This window comes from Monodon monoceros, unplaced genomic scaffold (genome assembly GCF_005190385.1).
Source record: "Monodon monoceros isolate NGI ecotype Baffin Bay Population unplaced genomic scaffold, NGI_Narwhal_1 Super_Scaffold_9, whole genome shotgun sequence".
Lineage (NCBI taxonomy): Eukaryota > Metazoa > Chordata > Mammalia > Artiodactyla > Monodontidae > Monodon > Monodon monoceros.
In genome coordinates this window covers 15,184,730-15,205,089 of record NW_021703786.1, presented here as the reverse complement: position 1 = coordinate 15,205,089, position 20,360 = coordinate 15,184,730, and the positions used below count along the sequence as shown (strand labels likewise).

The following is a 20,360-nucleotide window of genomic DNA, read 5'->3' as shown; positions in this document are numbered from 1 at the left end:
TCAGGGGCCTTTTAATTCAATTCCTATTGATTGAGCATCCCTGGGCAAACGGCACAGAGCTGGGCACTGTGGAAAGCTGGTCCTGAACCAGGGAAGGAAAAGCTGCTGCAGATCATCATTGCCAGAGCAGTGTCTGCCCAGGACTAAAGAAGCTGTGGCACTGCTCCTAGAGCAATGATCAACTAACTCCCCGCATCACCCGTGTCGACCCGGAATGCGCTCCAATCAAGGACAAGGGCAGGCTTCTTGTCATACACCCCCTCTCCATTAAAAACCTCCAGTTCCCTGAGACTTGGATGAGGCCTCCTACTCAAGAGCCCCCAGACCCCCTTATTAAAACAGAATCCTGGCTTTCCCTCAGCTTTTTTTTTTTTTTAATAAATTTATTTTATTTTTGGCTGCATTGGATCTTCGTTGCTGTACGCGGGCTTTCTCTAGTTTCCGCGAGTGGGGGCTACTCTTCATTGCGGTGCACGGCCTTCTCATTGCGGTGGCTTCTTTGGTTGCGGAGCACGGGCTCTAGGTGCGCGGGCTTCAGTAGTTGCAGCACGTGGGCTCAGTAGTTGTGGCACGGGCTCTGGAGTGCACGCTCAGTAGTTGTGGCGCACGGACTTAGTCGCTCCACAGCATGTGGGATCTTCCCAGACCAGGGCTCAAACCCGTGTCCCCTGCATTGGCAGGCGGATTCTTAACCACTGCGCAACCAGGGAAGTCCCAGCTCTTTTGTTTTGAACCACCTGAGATGTGCCAGATACTGGACAAAGTGGGCAGCTGCCTTCAAAAGGACAAGCACTTAAGCAATGCCATTTGTGGGAGCAAGTACAGGGAGGTAACAGGCTTGGACATGGGAAGAGGAAGGATTTTCTAGGAAGAGAAGTGAGTCAGAGATGACCTTGGGAATAAGTCTACAGGGAGGATAAGCTTGTCAACAGCAAAACACAGTAAGTAAAATGCATTTCACTTTATCATAAAGCAGTGCTCCCAACTCTTCCACGACATGGCACACCCTGAGGGCGCAGAATTAACACCCAAGCACACTTGGGACCCTGATGAAAAAGCTTTAGTGTAGAAAGCCAGGGCAGCATCTTCAGAGTAGGAAGAGCCTGGTTCAGTCCCTGTGCTGACTCTTGCCAACTGCATGACCTTGGGCGGGCTATTTAACTTCTCCTCCCCTTAGTCTTCCTCTCTGTGAAATGGGGACAACATGTGAGAAATACAGGATCTAGCACATGTAGAGGGAGCCTGGCGTAGTAGGCTCTCAACAGATGCCTCTCTCAGCACAATTAATTACTCAGTTGAGCTATTCTGGCACATTGGAGCCACGAGGGGATAGGCTGGGAGGCACGTGCAGCAAGGGCAGTGAACACAGAAACCAAAGGCTTCTCCGCCTTGGACCTGGAGAATGGAAAGAGACCGCTGCTATCAGGTCCCAAGTTGGGAAAACTAGGGACAAAGACAGTGATTACGAGCCACCTCCGTTCTGAAATGGGATCCCTCTGCATCTCTGGGTTGCCATGTACTGGAAGAGATCTTTGTCAGTGAAAGCCAGGTAACAAACGCCACTCCCCACCCCAAGCTCCCCATATCTCTGACAGCCAATGGGGCAGAGCGTATTTATGGGCAGGCTGGGTACAAGAGGCTGGCTACGAGTCCGGAACAGGGTCGGGAGGATCCGGCTGCCCACTGGCTGGCACGACAAGGTCCTCCTTGTGTTGCTGTCTGACGTACTGATCCAGCAGGGCAGTCAGCCGGAGGGGCTGGTGCTGAAGCAGGGAGTGGGTCTGGGCCGTGAGGAGGGTAAGTCCTCCTACCAGCTCCCCCTGCACCAGGGCCAGGCTGGGGAGCTTGGAGTAGTTGATGAAGCCCTGCCTGCTGAGGATGGTGTCATCAACGCAGCCACCTGGAAGAACACAGGATCAGCGAGGCTCCCACAAATGCTTTTCTTCTCCAAAAATAATGGTCCAACCCTAGGAATTTGCTCTCCATTGCCCTTTTCTACCTCCCAGCCTTCCCCCAAATCTGGTTCCCACTTGTGCCCCGCCCCACTCCCACTGTTTCAGATCAATCCTCTCCCTTCCTTCCTAACTCTTCCCTAGAATCCCTTACATAATACATCTACCTGGCCCAACCCCCACTAAGTCACTGTTTCCTAAACTTCCTTGAAGAACCATGGAGTGTGTGTTTGGGGCGGGGGGGCGGGGTGGGGAGAGTCTGTATAATAAACACAGATTCCTGCCCCCCAACACAGACCTGTGAAATCAGTATTCTCTGAAAGAAGCACCTCCAGGGACTCTCGGCATCAGGGGAGTCTAGGAAACATTGCTCACTATCCCTCAGCACCCTTCACTTGGGCTATTTGTTTTAAGTATCTTTGTCTTTGTGGGTTTCAATACCCACTACCCCCTTACTAGACTCAAGGTGTCTGAACTTCCCCTCCGCGGAGTGACACACACAAGCAGCCCTCATCAAATGGTGCTACTGACGCAGGCTCCATCGTGAGAGGGTGCCCCCTCCAAGCATGTCCACAATTTTACCCACACAAGCCTTGAAGATGGCAGCAGGCTGCTCTAGCACCCACTCCCTTCACCCTCACCCCCAACTGGCAGGGGAGCCTGCTCACCCAACAGCGGCAGGAAAGGCACACTCTTCAAGATTCGCACCATCTCCTTGACCTTGGGCTCTTCACTGACCAGCAGCAGGTTGTGCCCCACAAAAAGGGGCAGCAAATTTGGGTACTTGGAATCTTCCAGGAAGGACTTTAGGATCTGGAACAGCAAGAAAGAAGGGCTTACTGGGGTCAAGTAGGAGAAAGAGTCACCCACCTTGGTCACAGGCCACACCAGGCTGAGGGCTCAAGCCGAGGGTCTCCTCAAACCCTAATCACAGATTAGGCCCCGGACTAGAGGGCTGCCGTGGCAGGGAGGAGTCAGGAGTGCCACATCTTGGGAGAGATGCTGGGGTTTGAGATGGGGGTGAGGGAGGGGAATACGGCAACCCACGCCAGGGGGCCGTTCTCTACCTGGTTGGGGAAGACCTTCATCAGGATCTTGTGCCTCCGCAGCCGGTGCCGCATGAGAAGCTTGTCCTCCGCGCTCAGAGCCACGTTCTGGCAGACAGCTATCATTCGGTTGTCTCGGAAAACTGCTGCTATCTCCCGACGGAGGAGCCGGACGAGGCCTGTCTCCTGCAGTCAGAAAGGGAGGACCAAGGGGATGTAAAATGCCCCGTCTCCTTACACCCCTTACTCCCTCAGGGACAGGCACTGGAGCTTCCAGCGATGCCCTAACGAAGATCAGGGTACAGGCAGGAGAGCTGGGCCTCTGACTCTGAGACATGTTCTATCTCCCACTCTATCCTTTCATTTCCATTTGATAACCACAGGCTTTACAGCAGTGTTTTTATTTTTTTAATTTTAAAAAATTTTATTATTGGGACATCCCTGGTGGTCCAGTGGGTAAGACTCTGCGCTCCCAATGCAGGGGGCCTGGGTTTGATCCCTGGTCAGGGAACCAGATCCGGCATGCATGCTGCAACTAAGAGGTCCACATGCCGCAACTAAAGAAGCCCACAGGCTGCAAGGAAGATCCCATGTGCCACAACAAAGACAAAGTACAGCCTAAATAAGTAAATAAATATACATTTTTAAGTTTTTGTTATTATTCTTTTTGGCTCCATCGTGTGGCTTGTGGGATCTTAGTTTCCCAACCAGGGATTGAACCCGGGCCTTGGGCAGTGAAAGCATGGAGTCTTAACCACTGGACTGCCAGGAAATTCCCTAGAGCAGTGTTTTTAAAACCTGAGAATGCTCAGTCCCCTTGAACTGGACAGCAGTCTGACCCAGCAAACATTATTTTGATAATAATACTGTCAAAATCATTTAATTATCCCTGACACTGTACTCATGCTGAATTATTTTACCAATTATAAATACAAGATTACTCTTTTGCAATGTTAATTCAAAACTGAGGTATTTTTACAGAACAAGATTTCGTTTTCTCAAGACAGTATTTCTAAGTTGAGAACTTGTGGAGCTGAGAACCACCATGAAGTTACCAATTCTCCACTGGTCTTTTTCAAGGACAAAAAACCTCGTGTTGTTCCTCTAAGAAAACATGGAAGCTTCAAGACGGGAGCGATGTTCTCTCCTACCTCCGCCTGTGTGGATAGCTTTCACACACACATTTTTGGAGACAAGAATGAAGGAAATCCAGGAACCCTGTCCAAACCACAGAGCCCAAAAGGCCGACGCAGAATCAAGTGCAGATTTCATTTGAAAGCATCTGGACTACAGGGTCAAAGTGGGGAAGTAATGATGTGGATGACCATGTCCTGGAGTGCTACTTCATTATGGCCACAGAGACAAGATCACTTTAATCCACCATCCCACCACCAGGCGACATGCCCAGCCTGTTTCTTACCTCCTGGGGGGGCCTGGGAGGGGGCGGCAGGCATCTGGGGTTGACAGCAGGTTTGGGGGGGATATACTCAGTCACAGCCATCAGCTTCTGCCGTTCAAAGTGCATCACACGACGGTGACGGGTAACAGCCTTGGAGCCATAGCGGACAAGCTGGCGGATGGGCAGCTGGCCTGGGAGAAGAAACGGCCATATGGTGAGAAGCAGCCTCTTAGTCTGCACCAGATGGACAAAACCCACCCCCTAGGCACAGACAACCAGAGTTCACAGAGCTAGCCTCAGCACTGAGTGGGACAAGGAACTCTGCTAGAAAGCCTGAATCCCCGAACCTTCTCTTCTCTTTAATTGGTGACCTTAGCTCAGGTGCTTGATCCTTGGAGGTGCCCATTTCTCCAGCTCTTTATGCAAAGAGATAAGGAAAAAATGAGAACAAAGGAGAAAGTATTTTGAATACATTTTAAAAAGGAGGAGAGAGCTGCGCAAATGTTTTCTTAAATGACCAAATAAAAATTTTAAGTTTGAGAGCCATATGGCCTATCGCTACTACTCAACTCTGCCACTGTATGATGGAAGTAACCATAGACAATATGTAAACAAACAGATGTAGCTGTGTTCCAATACAACTATGTAGGAAAGATGGTGACCAGCCCTGCCATAGTTTGCCAACCCCTGCTATAAGCCAGTGGTTCTCAAAGTGTGCACCACCACCACCCCTCCCCAACCCAACATCAGCATCACCCAGGAACTTGTTAGAAAATCAAGTTCTCGGGCCCCGTCCTAGATCTACTGAGTCAGTAGCTCTGGAGCGGAGCCCAGAAAACAGTGTTAACAAGCCCTCCAGGTGATGCCGATGCTGGCTAAAGTTTGAGAACCACTCCTCTATGCATTGTTCCTTCCCCCATGATTTGAAGCAAGAGGGAAAAGTTATACTGTCCTCACGGCTCCCCCAAACAAGTCTCCCTCCTCTCTATGCTTCTTGTTTACAGGCATTGCTGGAGAGCACCCCTCAGAAGACAAGGGAGCCACTCGAAAGCCCTAAGACAAGGTAACCGCTTCACGCTCAACAAAAGGACCCAAGCTAGAGCTTCCCACTTTCAGCCCTTCCCAAGGCTGGAATGGGATCTCAGAGAAAGGGGCAGCCAGAAGGTGGCTCTAACAGTCAGAGAGCATGGAGATTTGCTTAAGTGAGAGGTTTTCTTGCCAGTGGCCACAAAACCTAACTGTTAAGTTAGATCAGATGGAACAAGATTTTTCAAAAATTTTTGCAGTTTTATTGAGATATAATTGACACACATGGAACCAGATTTTAATCTCTCTCCTGCCACTTACTAGCTGTGACCTTGACCAGTCACTCAATTGGTCTAAACTTGAGTTTCTTAATCTGTAAAGAGGGGAAGATAATGCCTTCTTCAAAGGACACTTTAAGGTTTAAATGAAATAATACATGTAAAGTACTTATCACTGTGCCTGACCTATATTACGTACTCAAAATCATTCATTAAACAAATATCTATAGCATGCCTATTAATGTCAGGCACCATGCCACATGCTGGCTATGCTAAATGAACATGGGTTCTGCCATTATGGAGTTTATAGTCTAATAGAGAAAACAACAAATAAAGAAATGCTAACTTAGACTGTGATAAGGCGAAGGGGTCAGTAAACAGGGTGAGAGATACAGATTTAACAGGGGAAACCTTTGCGGAGGGTGGCGAGGGAAGGCCTGAGATGACATTTAGGCTGAGACCTTAAGGAATCTCTGGAGGCAGAAAGAGCTGGGTGGTGGGCTAGAGAAACCCCAAACAAGGCAGGGGGACTGGGGCGTCAAGAATAAATACTGTGGTTGTCGCTGACGTTTTTGCTGTGTAGAGTCCGGACTCACAGGAAATTAGATGGGGGAAGGAGGCCGGCGATATAGCTGGGGTCAGGGGTCATCAGAAGGTGTCTGGGATCAGAGATTTCGGGAGGGGATTAGTAGTAGAGGAGGGAGACGAGTAGAGAGCATCGGTCGGAACGCGCCGAGAAGACGTGGGCCGCTCCTTACCCGCTTGGGGCAGGAGACCCCCTCGCAGCGTCCTAGCCACGGCCGCAGCCATCGCCACCGGAAGAACGGCCGGGAGCCTAGCGAGACGGAAGGAGCTAAGGATTGTGGGTAGTCCCAGGGCCGGAAGCGGAGGGCGGAGCCGCCGGCTGGAGCAGCAACACGAATGCGCCGAGCCCAGCGCCGGCGAGCCCGCCCTCCCGGATGACCCATCTGGCGTCCAGTCTCCTAGCAACGACGCTAGACTCCTCCAACCGCTCTTGCCATCCGCACGCGCCACCATCTACCTACAAGCCCCCTGTAGGCGGCCAGTAAAGCCCCTATACACCCATCAAACTCCAGACCCTCCACTTCGATTTACTTTCGTCTTCTACGCCACCCCAACAATTTGCTCTGAATCAACCCCTTTCCTTTGTCCCCCAATTCTCTGAGCTTCTCTATCCTCATACCATCCTGGGTTCCTCCATTCCCAGGGGCTGTCCAAGCTGCTCTGCTCCTCTTCGTTCAAATCCCTCCCCAAGCCAGCAGCTTTTAGATCATGCCTGGAGGTGAGTAGAGAGGTGGGATGTTGGGTAGAACAATTGACTAACAGTAGAGTCAGGCCTCCAAGAATCAGGAAATGTAACAATTGGACTCTTCTTTTCACAGATAAGCCTACCCAGAGTCCAGAGGAAGGCGGTGTGTGCATTACTGAAGCCCTTATCACTAAGCGGAACTTGGCCTTCCCTGAGGATGAGGACCTGTCAGAGAAGATGTGAGTGCATGGGAGAGGAAAGGGGTGCTGGAAGATTGAAACACACAGGATGACCAGTCCCCTGAGCTCTACTGATCTGTCAACTTACCTTTCTTTGTCCCTCTCTTTACTTAACTCCACACATTCAGTCAGTGGCAATGTCCCACTTATTCTCCCTCCTTAAAAATCATTCTATTTCTTTTTCACCATGCCCACTCAATTGCTTTAAGTCAGGGTCTTAAATAAGTCATCACCTCTCAACAAACTCCTAATTAGTCTCTCTACCCCCAGTCCAGGCACCTTATACTGTTGCCAAAGTGATCCTTTTAAATGACAAATCTGATAGAACCTGACTCCCTGGTACCTCCAGAATAAAATCCAAACACCTTAGCCTGAGTTGACCTCTGCTGCCTTTTCAGCCTTATTCCTTGTGACTCTCCATAAGTGTGTGATTTCTCTAAGACCCCGTGTTCTCACATCTTAGCACCTTACTACTCAGAGTGGTGCTGGGATGAGTGGGAAGCATCTGCATCATCTAGGAGCTTGTTAGAAATGAAGAGTCTCAGGCCCACCTACTGAATCAGAATCTGAACTTTAACAAGACCCCCTAAGGGATTCATGGGCACATTAAAGTTCAAGAAAGTCTGGATTCGCACATACTATACCTTCTGCTTGAAATGCCTTCTCCTCATCCCCCCTCACCTTCCTGGCTAACGCCTACTCATATGTCACCTCCTCCAGGAAGCATTCCCTGAACACCCCAGTCTGAATGCAGTGTATAATCCATGGACTTCCTTAGTCCCTTGCACATGCCTCTGTCATCCACTTGTCATAGATGTTTGGCCAGCTTCCCTAGTAGTGATGGGCAGGGACTCTTTCATTTGTCTCTGATGGGCACTTAGTAAATGTTTGGGGATTAATGAATGGGTAGGTGGAACAAGTGATCTTCCCTCCGTGGACCACTCAGAAGGGAGGTGAGGAAGGATCTTCCTGCAGAGATTGTCCCCTCTCTGTCCCAGCCCAAGCTGGCTGGAGGGAGTCTTCCCCTGCCTCTGCAGGAACCGTAAGCTGCCATCACCCAGTTTCCCAGTCCAAGGGCCCTTACTCACCTCTCACTCTTATCCCTCCCAGTGCTACTGACAGATACCCAGGTCTCCAAGTCAACCCAGGTTCCCCGATCTAGACCCCGCCTCATGAGTCAAGCAGGTGTCCCTGACATCTGAGCAATCACTGAGCCATCCACCCCCTCCTTGAAACACCCTCCCCTCCGTCTTCCTCCTAAGAGACCACAGAAGTGGCCTTGTTAGCCAACCCTGCTGACCGTTTGCCCAGGTTCCACACGCTTGCTGAACTGCAGACTGTCCGCCTGGACCGGGAGGGAATTACCACTATCAGGAACCTAGAGGGCTTCCAGAATCTTCACAGCCTCTATCTGCAAGGGGTAACTTCCTGCCTCCTGCCCTTACTCCTCCCTGTGGACAGGACTGCATCCCCTGTGGGCCATGTCTGTCTAATCTGAAAGGAGCCAACCAGGTCATCTTGCCCATTTACTGGTGTTCAGGCAGGCAGACCTTCATAGAAACTGTTTCCAGATGAATCAGGAATTATCTTGAATTGAAAGACCAATCCACCGAAAAGACATGCTGACCATGCTCTTGAGTCACTGTTTTTTTGTCAGACAATTCTCTTGTTCTAGAAGTCCTTCTTGATGTCTGCCCTAAATCTCTCACGTTATATAGCTCAAGTCCATTTCCTGTTTTGAAAAAAAGGAAGAAGGAACCACGAGATTCCTCAGCATCCTTCAGAACCTTGAAGGCTTTTTGGTGGTGGTGGTAGTGGGGGTGGGTGGGTGGTTGATCTCCAGCCTCCCTCAGGTTGAATATACCCAGATCCCTTAACCTTCCCCCACAGAAACTTGACAGACCAAAGTAGTATAGGTACACTGTCCCCTCCATGTGTGTAATCCACCACCAAAGCCTTTTCCCTTTCCCCGTTTCCCCTTGGTTTCCTTCTCTGATGTCCAGGTCACTCTTTGGTTGTGGGGTGATCAGGGTACTTAAATCAAATTTAGCCCAGCCCCAAGTTTATGCCCTCAACCATCCACCTGGAGAAAACAAATCATCCCAAGGTAGTGACAACCAGTTCAAGAAGTGGGATGATCATTCCCAAAGTGCCATATCTCCAGCCTCAAGAGTAGACATGGTCTTGGGGCTTTGTCCCTTTAAAAGGCCCCCCATTCAGCTGACCTCAGCTTGGTTTCCCCAACTCGGTTTCTTCCTGCAGAATAAGATCGAGCGAATTGAGAACCTGGCCTGCGTCCCCTCCTTACGGTACGTGGTGCCAGGGCTCAGGCAGGGTGGGGGGAGGGAAGAAGAGGGAGGATGAAGGGGAGGAACCTGGTAATACCCCAAAGAACTGGCTCAGATCTCCCCAAGCCCAGCTGCTGGTCAGCCGAGGACCCTGCAAGCCTAGCTCTGCTTCCCTCACCCCAGAAGGCCCTGCGTCCCCACTTATCATCTGGCTGCCTAGCCAGGGGGCCCCGGACGCCTGGTGCCCCCGTCCCCCGCTTCAGCTGTCCTGTGATTCAGCTGTCTCTCCCCCTCCCTTCCCCTACAGCTTCCTGTCTCTGGCAGGAAACCGAATCAGGCAGGTGGAAAACCTCCGCGACCTCCCACACCTCCAGCTTCTGGACCTTTCTGAGAACCTGATAGAAATACTGAAGCTGGGTAGGAACGTCCTTGCCCTGGCTCATGGAATAAGTCCCGGTGGTGCCCTCCCTCCTCTCTGCTCTCCCTCCCCTTGCCCGCATTATCAGCACGTCCTCCGGGTCTCTGGGGGGCTGTGCAAAGAGGCGGTGGCTTTAGACAGGAAGGTGGGTGTGAGAACCTCATTATTCCTCTCTTTGCTGTGTGCAGACGAATTCCCCGAGAGCCTTCTCATCCTCAACCTGACTGGAAACAGCTGCACCAACCAGGAGAGCTACAGGTGAGGAGGAAGTGAAGGTGGGAAGAGAGGGGTGATGGCCTGCAAACCTGGGGGGGCCGTCCCTGGCACCTTCTCCACCCTCACTCCAGCTCGAGTCGGGCCCCTTTGGCCTTCCCACCCCCCATAACTCCACTTGGGGCCTGCCCTCAGCTGGCTGGCCTGACCACAGGCCTATCTTCCAGCTCGAGAACACCTCCCCTCCTGGTGTGGCTGCTGTGGCTTGTGTCTGTGCATCCGCCCAGGCTCCACGCGCAGGCGTGCCCTCCTGGGTGGTAGCCTCTGTTCTTTCTGCCCTGCAGGAGGCTGGTGACAGAAGCCCTGCCACTGCTCCTGGACCTAGACGGGCAGCCTGTGGCAGAGCGCTGGATCTCGGATGAGGAGGATAAAGCCTCAAGCAATGAGGACGAGGAGTTCCCAGAGCTGAGAGGCCCGTTCTGCTCAGAGCGAGGTGACCCTGCTTTCCAAGGCTTGCAGCCTCCCCAGAGCACACCCCTGCCTGCCCTGTGGGATCTGGGAGAAGCTAAGACAGCGGTGGTGTCTGGGGACGTGGTCCCAGGGCCAGACCAGTCTGGGCATGCAGGTGACTTGTCCCCCCCACCCCATCTCAGGCTCCTCCTCATTAGGGATGGTAGGGGAGAGTCTGTTCCTGCTAAGCCCGGGGCTCCATCTACCACCCATCGTCCTGGCCCCTCACAGGCTTCCTCAAGGAGCTGGAGCAGGAGATGAGCAGGCACCGGGAGCACAGGCAGCAGACAGCCCTGCTGGAGCACCTACTGAGGGTGGAGGTGCGGCCAGCCCTCACCGACCTCCCACTGCTGCCAGGGGCGCCCACGGCCGGGAACAGCAGCCCTTCCGTCACTCCCAGGCAAGGGAAGGAGACATCCCCGGAGCCCGTCTCCTTGCCACAAGCCTCTTCTGCCACCAAGAAACCATGCCTTCTGGCTTCCAGGAGCCAGCAAAGCACTGTTCAGGCAGGGAAGGGGGCCAGAGCAGCCGCAGCCGCCAAGGCCTCGCCGGCTGGGGCCCCCAGCACGACAAAAACTGTGACCAAAAAAATCAAGAAGTGAAGCGCAGCCCATCGCTACCAGCAAAGCCCCAGGAACACGGAGAAACGAGTAGTGGAGTGGGTCTCCCCTCCCCCTCAGAGCCCTCGCCTGTGACAGGAGCCTGTCCCCAATAAAGTATCTCCAGGCCCTGCATGTGTCTTCCGTGTCACTTGGGGGAATCTCAGGGGAAGCTGTCAGTAAAAGCACCCAGAAACAGTGGCAGGAATACAGAGCCTGGTTCTAAAGAATAGGATCTTGCAGGAACTACCCAAGGGACTGGCACCCCGTCTCAGGCCATCTCGCGGTGCACACATCGCCCCCCCTAGGGAGTGCCCTTCGGAGATTCAGGTCAAGGACCAAAAAGCCGTGGTTCTAATCCTCCCCACGTAGCGGCCACCTGCTGTGCCAGGCATGCATGCTCCTCCGTGTACACACATCCACACGCCTGGGGGCCACTTCCTCTCCCCACAGGGCCCCCCAAGACCTTCACCAAGTCAGAAAAATGCACCACCCAGCAAGGCACCCAGAGGCCCTGCAGCCGCCTCAGGGCTGCCCTTTGCCCTCTCTCGGCTCTCCCACACCCACTGGCCCTGGACACTGAACGAGGAAATAGAACACATTTATTAAGGCAAAGGCTGACCCGGCCACTCAGAACAAGGCGGAGGCGGTGAAGGGGTTGCTCTGTCCCTCTACCCCAGGGGTCCTGTGCCCACTGCAGCCCGCTGCACCCCAGGCCAAGCCGGGAGGAGCCGGGCTCAGGCATATACCCGGCTCTCCTTCTCCACAAAGGCCTGGAAGAGGCCGCCCAGCTCCTGGGGGGGGTGGGGCCCACTCCCTGGCCAGCAGCCCCCGCACAGCCTCCAGGCCTTCCTGCTCCAGGTCCCGCTGCTTCTGCCAGAGCTGCTGCCCACGATCCTGCCCGGGAAAGGTAGCGCTGAGTCCCTGGGACTGGCTTCCCTCTGGAAGCGGGGCGTGGCTGCCGTCTCACAGAAGCAGAGGAAAGGATGGAGCACCCAACATTCTCCTGGACAGCTGGCTTTGAAGGGAGAGACTCCTCTCCCCAACTCTGCAGTCTTTCCTCCAATCCCAGGTCCCCTCACGTTTCCAGAGTCCCAGCTGGGAGTGGGGGATTCCCTGGGGGTTACCTGCTCACTCTCCATCAGCCCCAGGGCCACCTGGTGTCCGCGGTAGAGGGCGTGCCGGCGATCCACCTGAGTCTGGAATCGAGGCAGGCTCCGAACAGGGTCCTGTGCTCCAAAAGTGGGGGACAGCACCTGGGGGACCTGGGCCACTCCCACACCGAAGATGAAAGGTTTGAACACCGACCTGATGGGACAGGGATGGAAGGATTGAGGGCTATCGCACCCTTCCGTCTCCCCTGCCTGGCCCGTTCTCCCCAGCCTTCCCCACACTCTCACCGGGACGGGTCTGGCGTGGCAGTGAGGAAGTGGACGCAGGGCTGTGTGGGGTCCTGGGGCAGCACGGACACCATGCTGGCCGTGGTGCGGAAGCCTCCGGAGTCCATACAGATGCCACTCTCCTTGCTCCTGAGGATGCCCATCATCGCCTCTGCCGTGATGCCCCCTGCCAGGGCAGAAGGGGGCCCTCCGGCCTCAGACTAAGCCCCCTGAAGCTGTGGGAGGGGAGGGAGGCCGGCCCCCACCCCATCCACTCACTGACCTTGCCGTTGCTGCAGCAGCTCCTGCCCGGCCCGGAAGCGGGCCTTGGCAGCCTCCATGCGCACAGGCTGCTGGGTCAGGGAGAAGGTCTGGGCAAAGTCAAAGGCACCCTGCCCACCCCACCAGCCCTGGGCCCGGGCGTGGGGCCGGAGCTCAGGGTGTTCTGCTGAGATGTCTGTGCCGATGCTCAGCTGGTTGGAGATGTTGCGGGCCCCCTCTGCGGAGGAGATGGGGAGTCGGTCATTTATCGTTAAGCCCCTGTCCTGTGCCAGGGTTTCAGCTAGGTGCTGAGAACACAGTGGTGAAGGGAACAGACAACCCTCGTGGAGGGGGAGACAGACAAACCGATCACAGAAATAACTGTGAGCTTGCAGCTGTGGTGAGCATCAAGAAGAGGAACCTGCTTGCGTTTAAGGGAGAAACCTGGCCACCAGGAAGTCCAGGAAGGCTCCCCAGAGGAAGCGGCAGGGTGGAGCACAAGAGGACTCAACCAAGTGAGGGGGGAGGATAAGTTCCTGAGTGGACTCATTTCCCATCTCCCTGGATGCCCCCACCACCCGAGACATTTGCTCCTGGATCGGGCCTTCCCTACCCCCAGCACTGTTCCCACCCCAAAAGGGGAACACCTCTGGGAGGCAGGCCCCAGCACCAGGCCCCTCACCCTGGATCCTCTGCGCAGCCCACAGCCTCCCTGCCGTCTCCAGCACCCATGCCTCAGTCCGGTCGGCCAGCAGGAATGTGTTGTGGTAGCAGAATGGCATGGGGTCCTCCCGGCAGCTGCCCCCCTGCCCGTAGCGCTCCAGCAAGCCTGTGATCATGTGCAAGGCCTCCTGGGCTGAGCTGCCACGTTCTAAAGCCAGCCTGGCACAAAGAGAGTCCAGGGGACAGAGGGCGATGGGGTATCAGTGGCTGGTGGCAGAGCTTCAGTGGACAGAAGAGGCCCAGAGAGGTTTGGTGACAAGCCCAAGTCACAGAGAAAATCGGCCAACATTGGTTGTATTAAGCACATATAGGCCAGTGGTTTTCAAGTTGTGCTCTAAGGGGTTCACGAAAAGGACTGAAACATATTCTTGGAGAAAGAAGTGCCCTGAGCCCTCCAACCTCTTCAATCAGAGCTGCTCCATGTTTAGTGGTTTTACAAATCAAAATTCTCGTGAGATTTCATTTGAAAAAAATTTTACTTCTATTGAAAATAATTTTAAACCACTGTCCTATTTCTGGGTCAGCAGAAGCCCAGAGATGGCCACACTTGGGAGCTCCTTACCAGACTGTGGAGATGGGGCCAAGAGAGGGGCGGGGCAGGGACAGCCTCCCTGGAGATGATGACAAAGTGGGCAGAAAGGGGGAGGCGCTTGTGAACCAGGCTTGGGGGCAGGGCAAGGAGGATGGCCTGGGTCAGTACTCAGCCCCAGATTTCTGGTATATTGACGGGATGAGGGAGGCAGGGTCCACACCTGAGTAAATCCATGCCCAGCAGGGCTTCCCCTGTCCCAACTGGCTCCTTGGTCCACACCGCCTCGTTGCCAATGCAGACACCATGCTCATTGGCACCCATCTCAGCCCCCCACAACCAAGAAGGGCGGCTCAGGATCACAGCATGGGTCTTTGACACCTGTTCCACCTCAATGTAGGTGCACTGGAGATAAGGGAGGAGAAAGGGAGAGTCCACTCAGAAAGGAGGAGGTACCTATAAAGTGGTGGCACTTATGCCCATCACCTTACACAGTCCTTCGCGGAAGGTCTTATTATTCCCATTTTACAGATGAGGGAACTGAGGTCGACAGAGGCTAAATAATAGGTTAGGTTCCGGTCGGTAGACTCAAAGCTCATGCTCATTTCACCACATCTGGCAGCTTCCCAGGTGGGGGGAGCAGAGGAGGAAGGTCTTAGAAGAATGCCTAGTTCTGCCACAACTCCCAGCACCCTATAAGGCCTAACCCACCTGGAGCCGGCTCCCAGGGACGTGAGTGCCTGCCGGTACAAACACCACCTCCTGCACCTCTTCCCGGGGCCGGTCAGAGTTCTTGGCAAAGATCACAGCTGGGATGGCCGAGGCCGGGGGCACCGAGACAAAGCAGTCGCAGGAACATGGGGTGTCAGGGCTCCACGATGCCATCTGCGGAGAGGTGGAGATGAGTGTGTCCCTCTCGTGCCACCTCTCCATTATCCTGAGCGGGGCGCAGTCCTAGGGAGCCCTTCTCCCAACACGTGAGACACTCAGGGAAGACACTGCCGTCGGGTTTTGGACGCTCAGCACCGCACGCACACTCGATGCCCGGCGTGCGCGACGGAGACGCCCACTCTCTCGCCAGGCTCCAGACTTGGGAGCCAGCAGACGGGCGCAGACCGCAGGCTCCGAGGGCCGTGCTCTCCCAGAAGTCCTGACCCTTCAGGGCAGTCGCGGGAGCGTCTCCCTCGCTGCCCAACCCCTCTCCAAGAATCGCACGCCACTCTTCTGTCTGCCAGTTTCTCGCTTCCCCAATACTGTATGCCCCTCACCCTCTCTCCCTCCAGGATCCGCAGCCTAGTCCCGAGCGCCACTGCCTCCGCTTCGGGTAAGGTCGGTCTCAAGGGGCGGAGGCTTCTAGATGACCTGGAAGGCTTTGGGCCTGGGGGCGGAGTCGGAATCGAGCACCTGCAGTTCCTTGATTTTCCACCAGGGCGCGCGCCAGCACCACTTCTTGGAGCGAGGCGGCCTTCAGAGTCCTGCTGGCTGCCTGCCCTACCCCGGGCGCAGCTTTCCGGCCAGATAAAGGCTGCGACGAATCCGCTAGTTCCTCCAATGGGGCCACTGTCGGGAGAGGGTGCTGGGGGGTGGAAAGGAGCCCACGTGAAAGGGGAGGAAAGAAAAACTTGGCTGATTTGTTAGAGAACGGGGAATGCTAGGGCATCCGGAGATGACGGAAGAACCTCAGCTACTTGTGACCTGGTTTGAATTACAAAGGTACAACGCCAGGCTGGTGCCCCCTCCCCCGCATCCTCTCTCTGTCCCGTCCCTCCTACTCCTCCCCATCTCCCACCTCCCACTCCCCAACCCCTCGGAAATAAGATCTGTAAGAGTGGTCACACAGGAATAAAGACGCAGACGTAGAGAATGGACTTGAGGACACGGGGAGGGAGAAGGGTAAGCTGGAACGAAGTGAGAGAGTGGCATGGACATATATACACTACCAAATGTACAATAGATAGCTAGTGGGAAGCAGCCACATAGCACAGGGAGATCAGCTCGGTGCTTTGTGTCCACCTAGAGGGGAGGGATAGGGAGGGTGGGAGGGAGACGCAAAGGAGATATGGGGATATATGTATACATAGAGCTGATTTACTTTGTTATACAGCAGCACCTAACACAACATTGTAAAGCAATTATACTCCAATACAGGTGCTAAAAAAAAAAAAAAAAAAAAGAGTGGTCACAGGTCAGGAGGTGTAGGAATAATTTAATGCATTTTTTTAAGGCACATAGGCACAAAATCCATCCGACCTCCAAAAGGCCAATTCTGCCCCACAGTGCTCAAACTCACTGGAGGTTAGCTTTGAAAGGAAATTTGGAAATTTCTAGCCCAAAGATTTGGAACTGAAACAGCAAGGGAGAAATCCTGGCCAAGGGGCACATATCCATGTAGAGGTAGACTCCGAGCCCAAATGTTCTGCTTCCCAGGTCATTTTCCTCTATAAACCATCTCCATAACCAGCATTTAAGCTAATGCATCTCACACCCTCTTGCTCTATGGAGCCCTTCAGGAAAGGGGGGAGGGGAGACACTGCAGATTATATACTTCTCCCACATCCACCCTGCCAACCAATCAGGGCTGCTGATTGGAGCCCTGGCCACAGCATCCCAGCCTGTGGTCACTCCTGGGATGGGAATGAAGGCTGAGGTCGAGGTTTCCCCAGGAGGCAGGCTGCGGGCAGGTGTGCTGGGTGATGGCCGGGGAAGACCTGCCAGATAAGGCTGTTGGGACATCTGAAATCTGAGATATTTTCTGATTTCCTCTAGATAAACAAGAATGATTCCCAAGAGGGTGCTGTCTCCAGGGAGATGGACTTCACTTTCAGAAAGGGGACTGCCACTTGCACAGAAGGTTGACCTAGAAGCTGGGCTGGAGGCAGAGAAGAGCACTACCCGGAACTGTGCAGACTGGCCTCTCATCCTGCTCCTGCTATGATATAGCTCCGCGGGTCTCTTCGGGCAGGTCACTTTACCTGCCAGGGCCTCAGTTCCTTCAATAGCAAGTGAAGGCATTGGACTAGATCAGTGGTTCTCAACCATGGTTGGGATGAGGAGGGATTAGTTTTCAACGACGCAACTCCCATTGCACAACACAATATAATACTTTGCTTCTCCAAGTGTCCTCGGATTGCCAGCATCAGCGTTATCTGGGAGCTTGTTAAAAATGCAGAATCTCAGGCCCCACCTCAAACCTACTGAATAGGAATCTGCATGTTAACAAAACCCCCAGGTGTAAAGTTTGAGAAGCTCTGCTCTACTGCACCCCCAAGGGACATAATTCGGTGGGATGTTGGGGAGTGAATTGGAACATCTGGAAAAACTCCATGGGTGTCTCTAATATGCCCCCTACCGGGTGGGAGCAACTGGACTATTTGGCGCCTGAGATTCTTTTCAAACCTACACTGCTCAGGTGCTGAGCAGCCAGACTCGCAAGGATTAATGGGAGGTGAAGGCTGCTTCTGGTGTGATGTATGGGGTGGGGGTCGGGAGGTTGCCATTGGACGTCATTCCAGAAGCAAACATCAAGACTGTGTGGTGATAAACGTGAGTCCCCGAGGTGGCTGACCTGAAAGCCGGTTCACATCCTGAACTTCCCCAGCTGCCCGCTGGGGGGCAGGACCGGGCAGGACAGCACAGTCCCAGGCTGCAGTCCCCAGGCTGCAGGTTCCTCGGTCACTTTCCCATTCCTGACTTCACTCACGCACCCGAGAGGGATTCTATTCCCACTTCCCAGGAGAGGAGAGGGTGACTCAGAGACGTTGCCCAGAGGGCCAGCGCAGGTGTTTTGACTTCCCAAACTCCCTCTCAGCCCCTCCAGGACTGTCCTGCCAGGGGTGCCAGAACTGAGGGGTCAGAGGTGGCCTCGGGTTCCATTGCGGGGGGGTAGGGGGGGCGGGGGGGTTGTGGCTGCAGCCAGGCAGCATTGCCGTCAGAGCGAGCAAGTGAGCGTCAGGGCCCCACCAAAGGCCCCCGATAAGAACGCAGGTCAGGGCTTCCCTGGTGGCGCAGTGGTTGAGAGTCCGCCTGCCGATGCAGGGGACGCGGGTTCGTGCCCCGGTCCGGTAAGATCCCACATGCCGCGGAGTGGCTGGACCCGTGAGCCATGGCCGCTGAGCCTGCGCGTCTGGAGCCTGTGCTCCACAACGGGAGAGGCCACAGCAGTGAGAGGCAGAAGGAGCTGCGAGGGGAGGAGAGGCAGTCCCAGCCCTGCCCAGACAGGCCCAGCAGGCCCCACAGCTGCCCTCACAGCTGCCCTCACAGCTGCCCTCCTGTCCCTGGGGGCAGCAATGGGGGAGAGCAGGAGAGGAGTCGCCAGGCTCCTGGGGTCTAAGTCCCCCAGAACCAGGAAGACAAAAGCGGAGCCCCAGGGAGTGGGATGGGCCTGAGGTCCCTGTAACACGCCTGTCCCTCCTCCACCCAGGCAGACAGAAACAAACATTTGGCCCCCTCAAGTGGTCTGCTTTCCTCTGTAACCCCTAAATCATTCTGATGCCCCCATTTAAGAAACTTTGTGACCCCAGACTCTCCCAAACAAGTGGTGGAATGGGCCAGCCTGGGTACCATATTTGGCTCTGAGAAATTGGGTTAGGGTTAGAGTGGGGGGAAACAGGAATCCCACTGGGGTAGATGATAATTTTGGCCAAGATGTAGGATGGAAAGGTGAAAGAACGTAATACCCTGCTCTGCCCCCTTGGAGCCAAAAACTGATCCTCTGTCAACTTTCCTAGGTTTGGGGCTCTGGAGCCATGAGGCTTTTACTCATCTGACGTGTGTTAGGCACCAACTGCGCACCAGGTGTTTGAGCAGCCTGGGAAAGTGTGCATATCCGGGGGTTCCCGATGGGTCCAGTGAGGAAATTCTGTGCACACCGTGGTTGCATAACTGTGGCAGGTCTCTAGCTGGGAGTCGCACTAGGAACCTTTCCCTCATGCTTTTCAGCTGGGTGGGAGCCCATCAGATATCTTGACTGTCTTTCATCACCTTGTCCCTGATAGGGATCATCCTGGGTGAAGAAATCGCTGTCAGTCACCCCCACCTCTCTCAGAGCCAGAAGGCCTGATTGACAGGCACACACCCACGGGGGTGGGGTGAGGGGGCCAAGGGGCTGGCCATCTGTGGGAAGGCAGGGAACAGGCATTCTTGGCAGGGGAGGCGAAAGAGGGGGCTTCCATGTGGAAGAGGAAGGAAATATCTAGAACCTTTTCATCTCCACAGGAGAAGACCAGGGAGGGACAGTCAGCCCAGCTACCAACCCCGAGGGAGCGCTACCCTCCTTCTGCATCAACAACCTCCGGGCAGGATCAGACCCTTCAATCAGCTCAGCTCTGCCCCCAAACAAAGGGAGGTGAGGCTGCCCAGGGCTGCAGGATCAAAGAGAAGTGTCCACCCCACCCTGCAGCCAGCCTGGTCCTTGCTGCTGAGACACCATGAGTCAAAAAGGAAACCAGAGCTGGAAGACAAATGAAGCAGTGATGTGGTTGATGACTTTATTATGGCATAAAAAACACAGGCTGTTTCTTCCTCCTCCTCCCCCCCAAAATGGGTTCACAGCACTTAAAGAAAAAAAAAAAATCCTACATTTCTCCTCTAGGGGGCTGCCTAGAAGGGGGCAGACAGCCAAGCAACCTAGATCTATAAAAGAGGGGAGCAGAAGAAAACCTATCCAAAGCCCTCACCAGCACACCTTAGAGCTCGGGGCCTCCATGGGGGGAATATCCGTGCTGTCCTCTCCCCAACGCACATTTGGGAGTTCCCCTGAGGATGGTCACTGGGAAAGGCTGTCCTAGTGGCAAAGGGAGAGGCGGCTGGTTTCCTCAGCTGGAGGAAAACGGCATCTCACGCCCACAGCGCCCTCCCTCTCTCCCCCTCATCCACCTGGCTAGGCAACTTGCAGGCACTGCCAACTCTCTTCTGCCCCCAGCCCTCTCAGCAAGGAAAGGGACCTCTGGTCGGATTAGCAGGAGGTAGGGGAAGAGGGAGCATAAAGAAAGGACATTACTTCTTAACCTACCCCAGGCCCATGCGTCCTTCAGGGAGAGTCACCCCATCCCTCTTAAGAAGGGCTCTCTTCTACACAAACATATTCCCACCCAGATCCCAGCCCCACTTCCCAATAGCACCCAATCCTTGGACTGATATCCCCAAGGAAAGAAGAGATGCTGTGGGCCTAGGCTCCAGGACCTCGGCTGGGGTGAACAAGATGGGGTCTCCCTGGCTGGAGACCCCAGGCT

At 54.5% G+C, this 20,360-nt stretch overlaps 3 protein-coding genes across 4 annotated transcripts; 1 reads left to right on the top strand and 2 right to left on the bottom strand.

Annotated features, from left to right (window-relative positions):
• Positions 1-553: 553 nt before the first annotated feature.
• On the bottom strand, positions 554-6,739 carry MRPL10 (mitochondrial ribosomal protein L10). Its single transcript, XM_029210608.1, has 5 exons — positions 6,460-6,739; positions 4,419-4,588; positions 3,020-3,184; positions 2,621-2,765; positions 554-1,900 (listed from the first exon to the last, which is right to left on the bottom strand). The coding sequence occupies exons 1-5, from the start codon at positions 6,737-6,739 to the stop codon at positions 1,644-1,646; spliced, it is 1,017 nt and encodes a 338-aa protein (XP_029066441.1). The 3' UTR covers positions 554-1,643.
• On the top strand, positions 6,706-11,371 carry LRRC46 (leucine rich repeat containing 46). 2 transcript variants are annotated; one of them, XM_029210607.1, is made up of 8 exons: positions 6,706-7,004; positions 7,105-7,210; positions 8,522-8,630; positions 9,473-9,519; positions 9,806-9,915; positions 10,105-10,174; positions 10,474-10,622; positions 10,871-11,371. In XM_029210607.1, the coding sequence occupies exons 1-8, from the start codon at positions 6,995-6,997 to the stop codon at positions 11,239-11,241; spliced, it is 972 nt and encodes a 323-aa protein (XP_029066440.1). In that variant the 5' UTR covers positions 6,706-6,994; the 3' UTR covers positions 11,242-11,371. The 2 variants fall into 2 exon arrangements, with proteins under 2 accessions (XP_029066440.1, XP_029066439.1); XM_029210606.1 differs by having other exon boundaries at positions 6,740-7,004; positions 10,474-10,754; positions 10,871-11,360.
• A 604-nt stretch (positions 11,372-11,975) lies between these two features.
• On the bottom strand, positions 11,976-15,063 carry SCRN2 (secernin 2). The gene is given in 8 exon segments (XM_029213130.1): positions 11,976-12,041; positions 12,043-12,135; positions 12,366-12,546; positions 12,639-12,804; positions 12,901-13,116; positions 13,561-13,760; positions 14,354-14,535; positions 14,842-15,063. Coding segments are annotated over 8 exon segments (1,326 nt in total).
• Between the last annotated feature and the right edge of the window lie 5,297 nt (positions 15,064-20,360).

Bases quoted from the DNA above. Each gene is read 5' to 3' on its own strand.
- MRPL10 (XM_029210608.1), bottom strand. From the start codon at position 6,739: ATGGTGGCGCGTGCGGATGGCAAGAGCGGTTGGAGGAGTCTAGCGTCG. The intron at 4,589-6,459 runs GTAAGGAGCGGC...TTCTTCTCCCAG, and splicing joins GGGTCTCCTGCCCCAAGCGG to GCCAGCTGCCCATCCGCCAG. The intron at 2,766-3,019 runs GTAGAGAACGGC...TTGCTGTTCCAG, and splicing joins TGAAGGTCTTCCCCAACCAG to ATCCTAAAGTCCTTCCTGGA.
- LRRC46 (XM_029210606.1), top strand. The intron at 9,916-10,104 runs GTAGGAACGTCC...TGCTGTGTGCAG, and splicing joins GATAGAAATACTGAAGCTGG to ACGAATTCCCCGAGAGCCTT. The intron at 10,175-10,473 runs GTGAGGAGGAAG...TCTGCCCTGCAG, and splicing joins ACCAACCAGGAGAGCTACAG to GAGGCTGGTGACAGAAGCCC.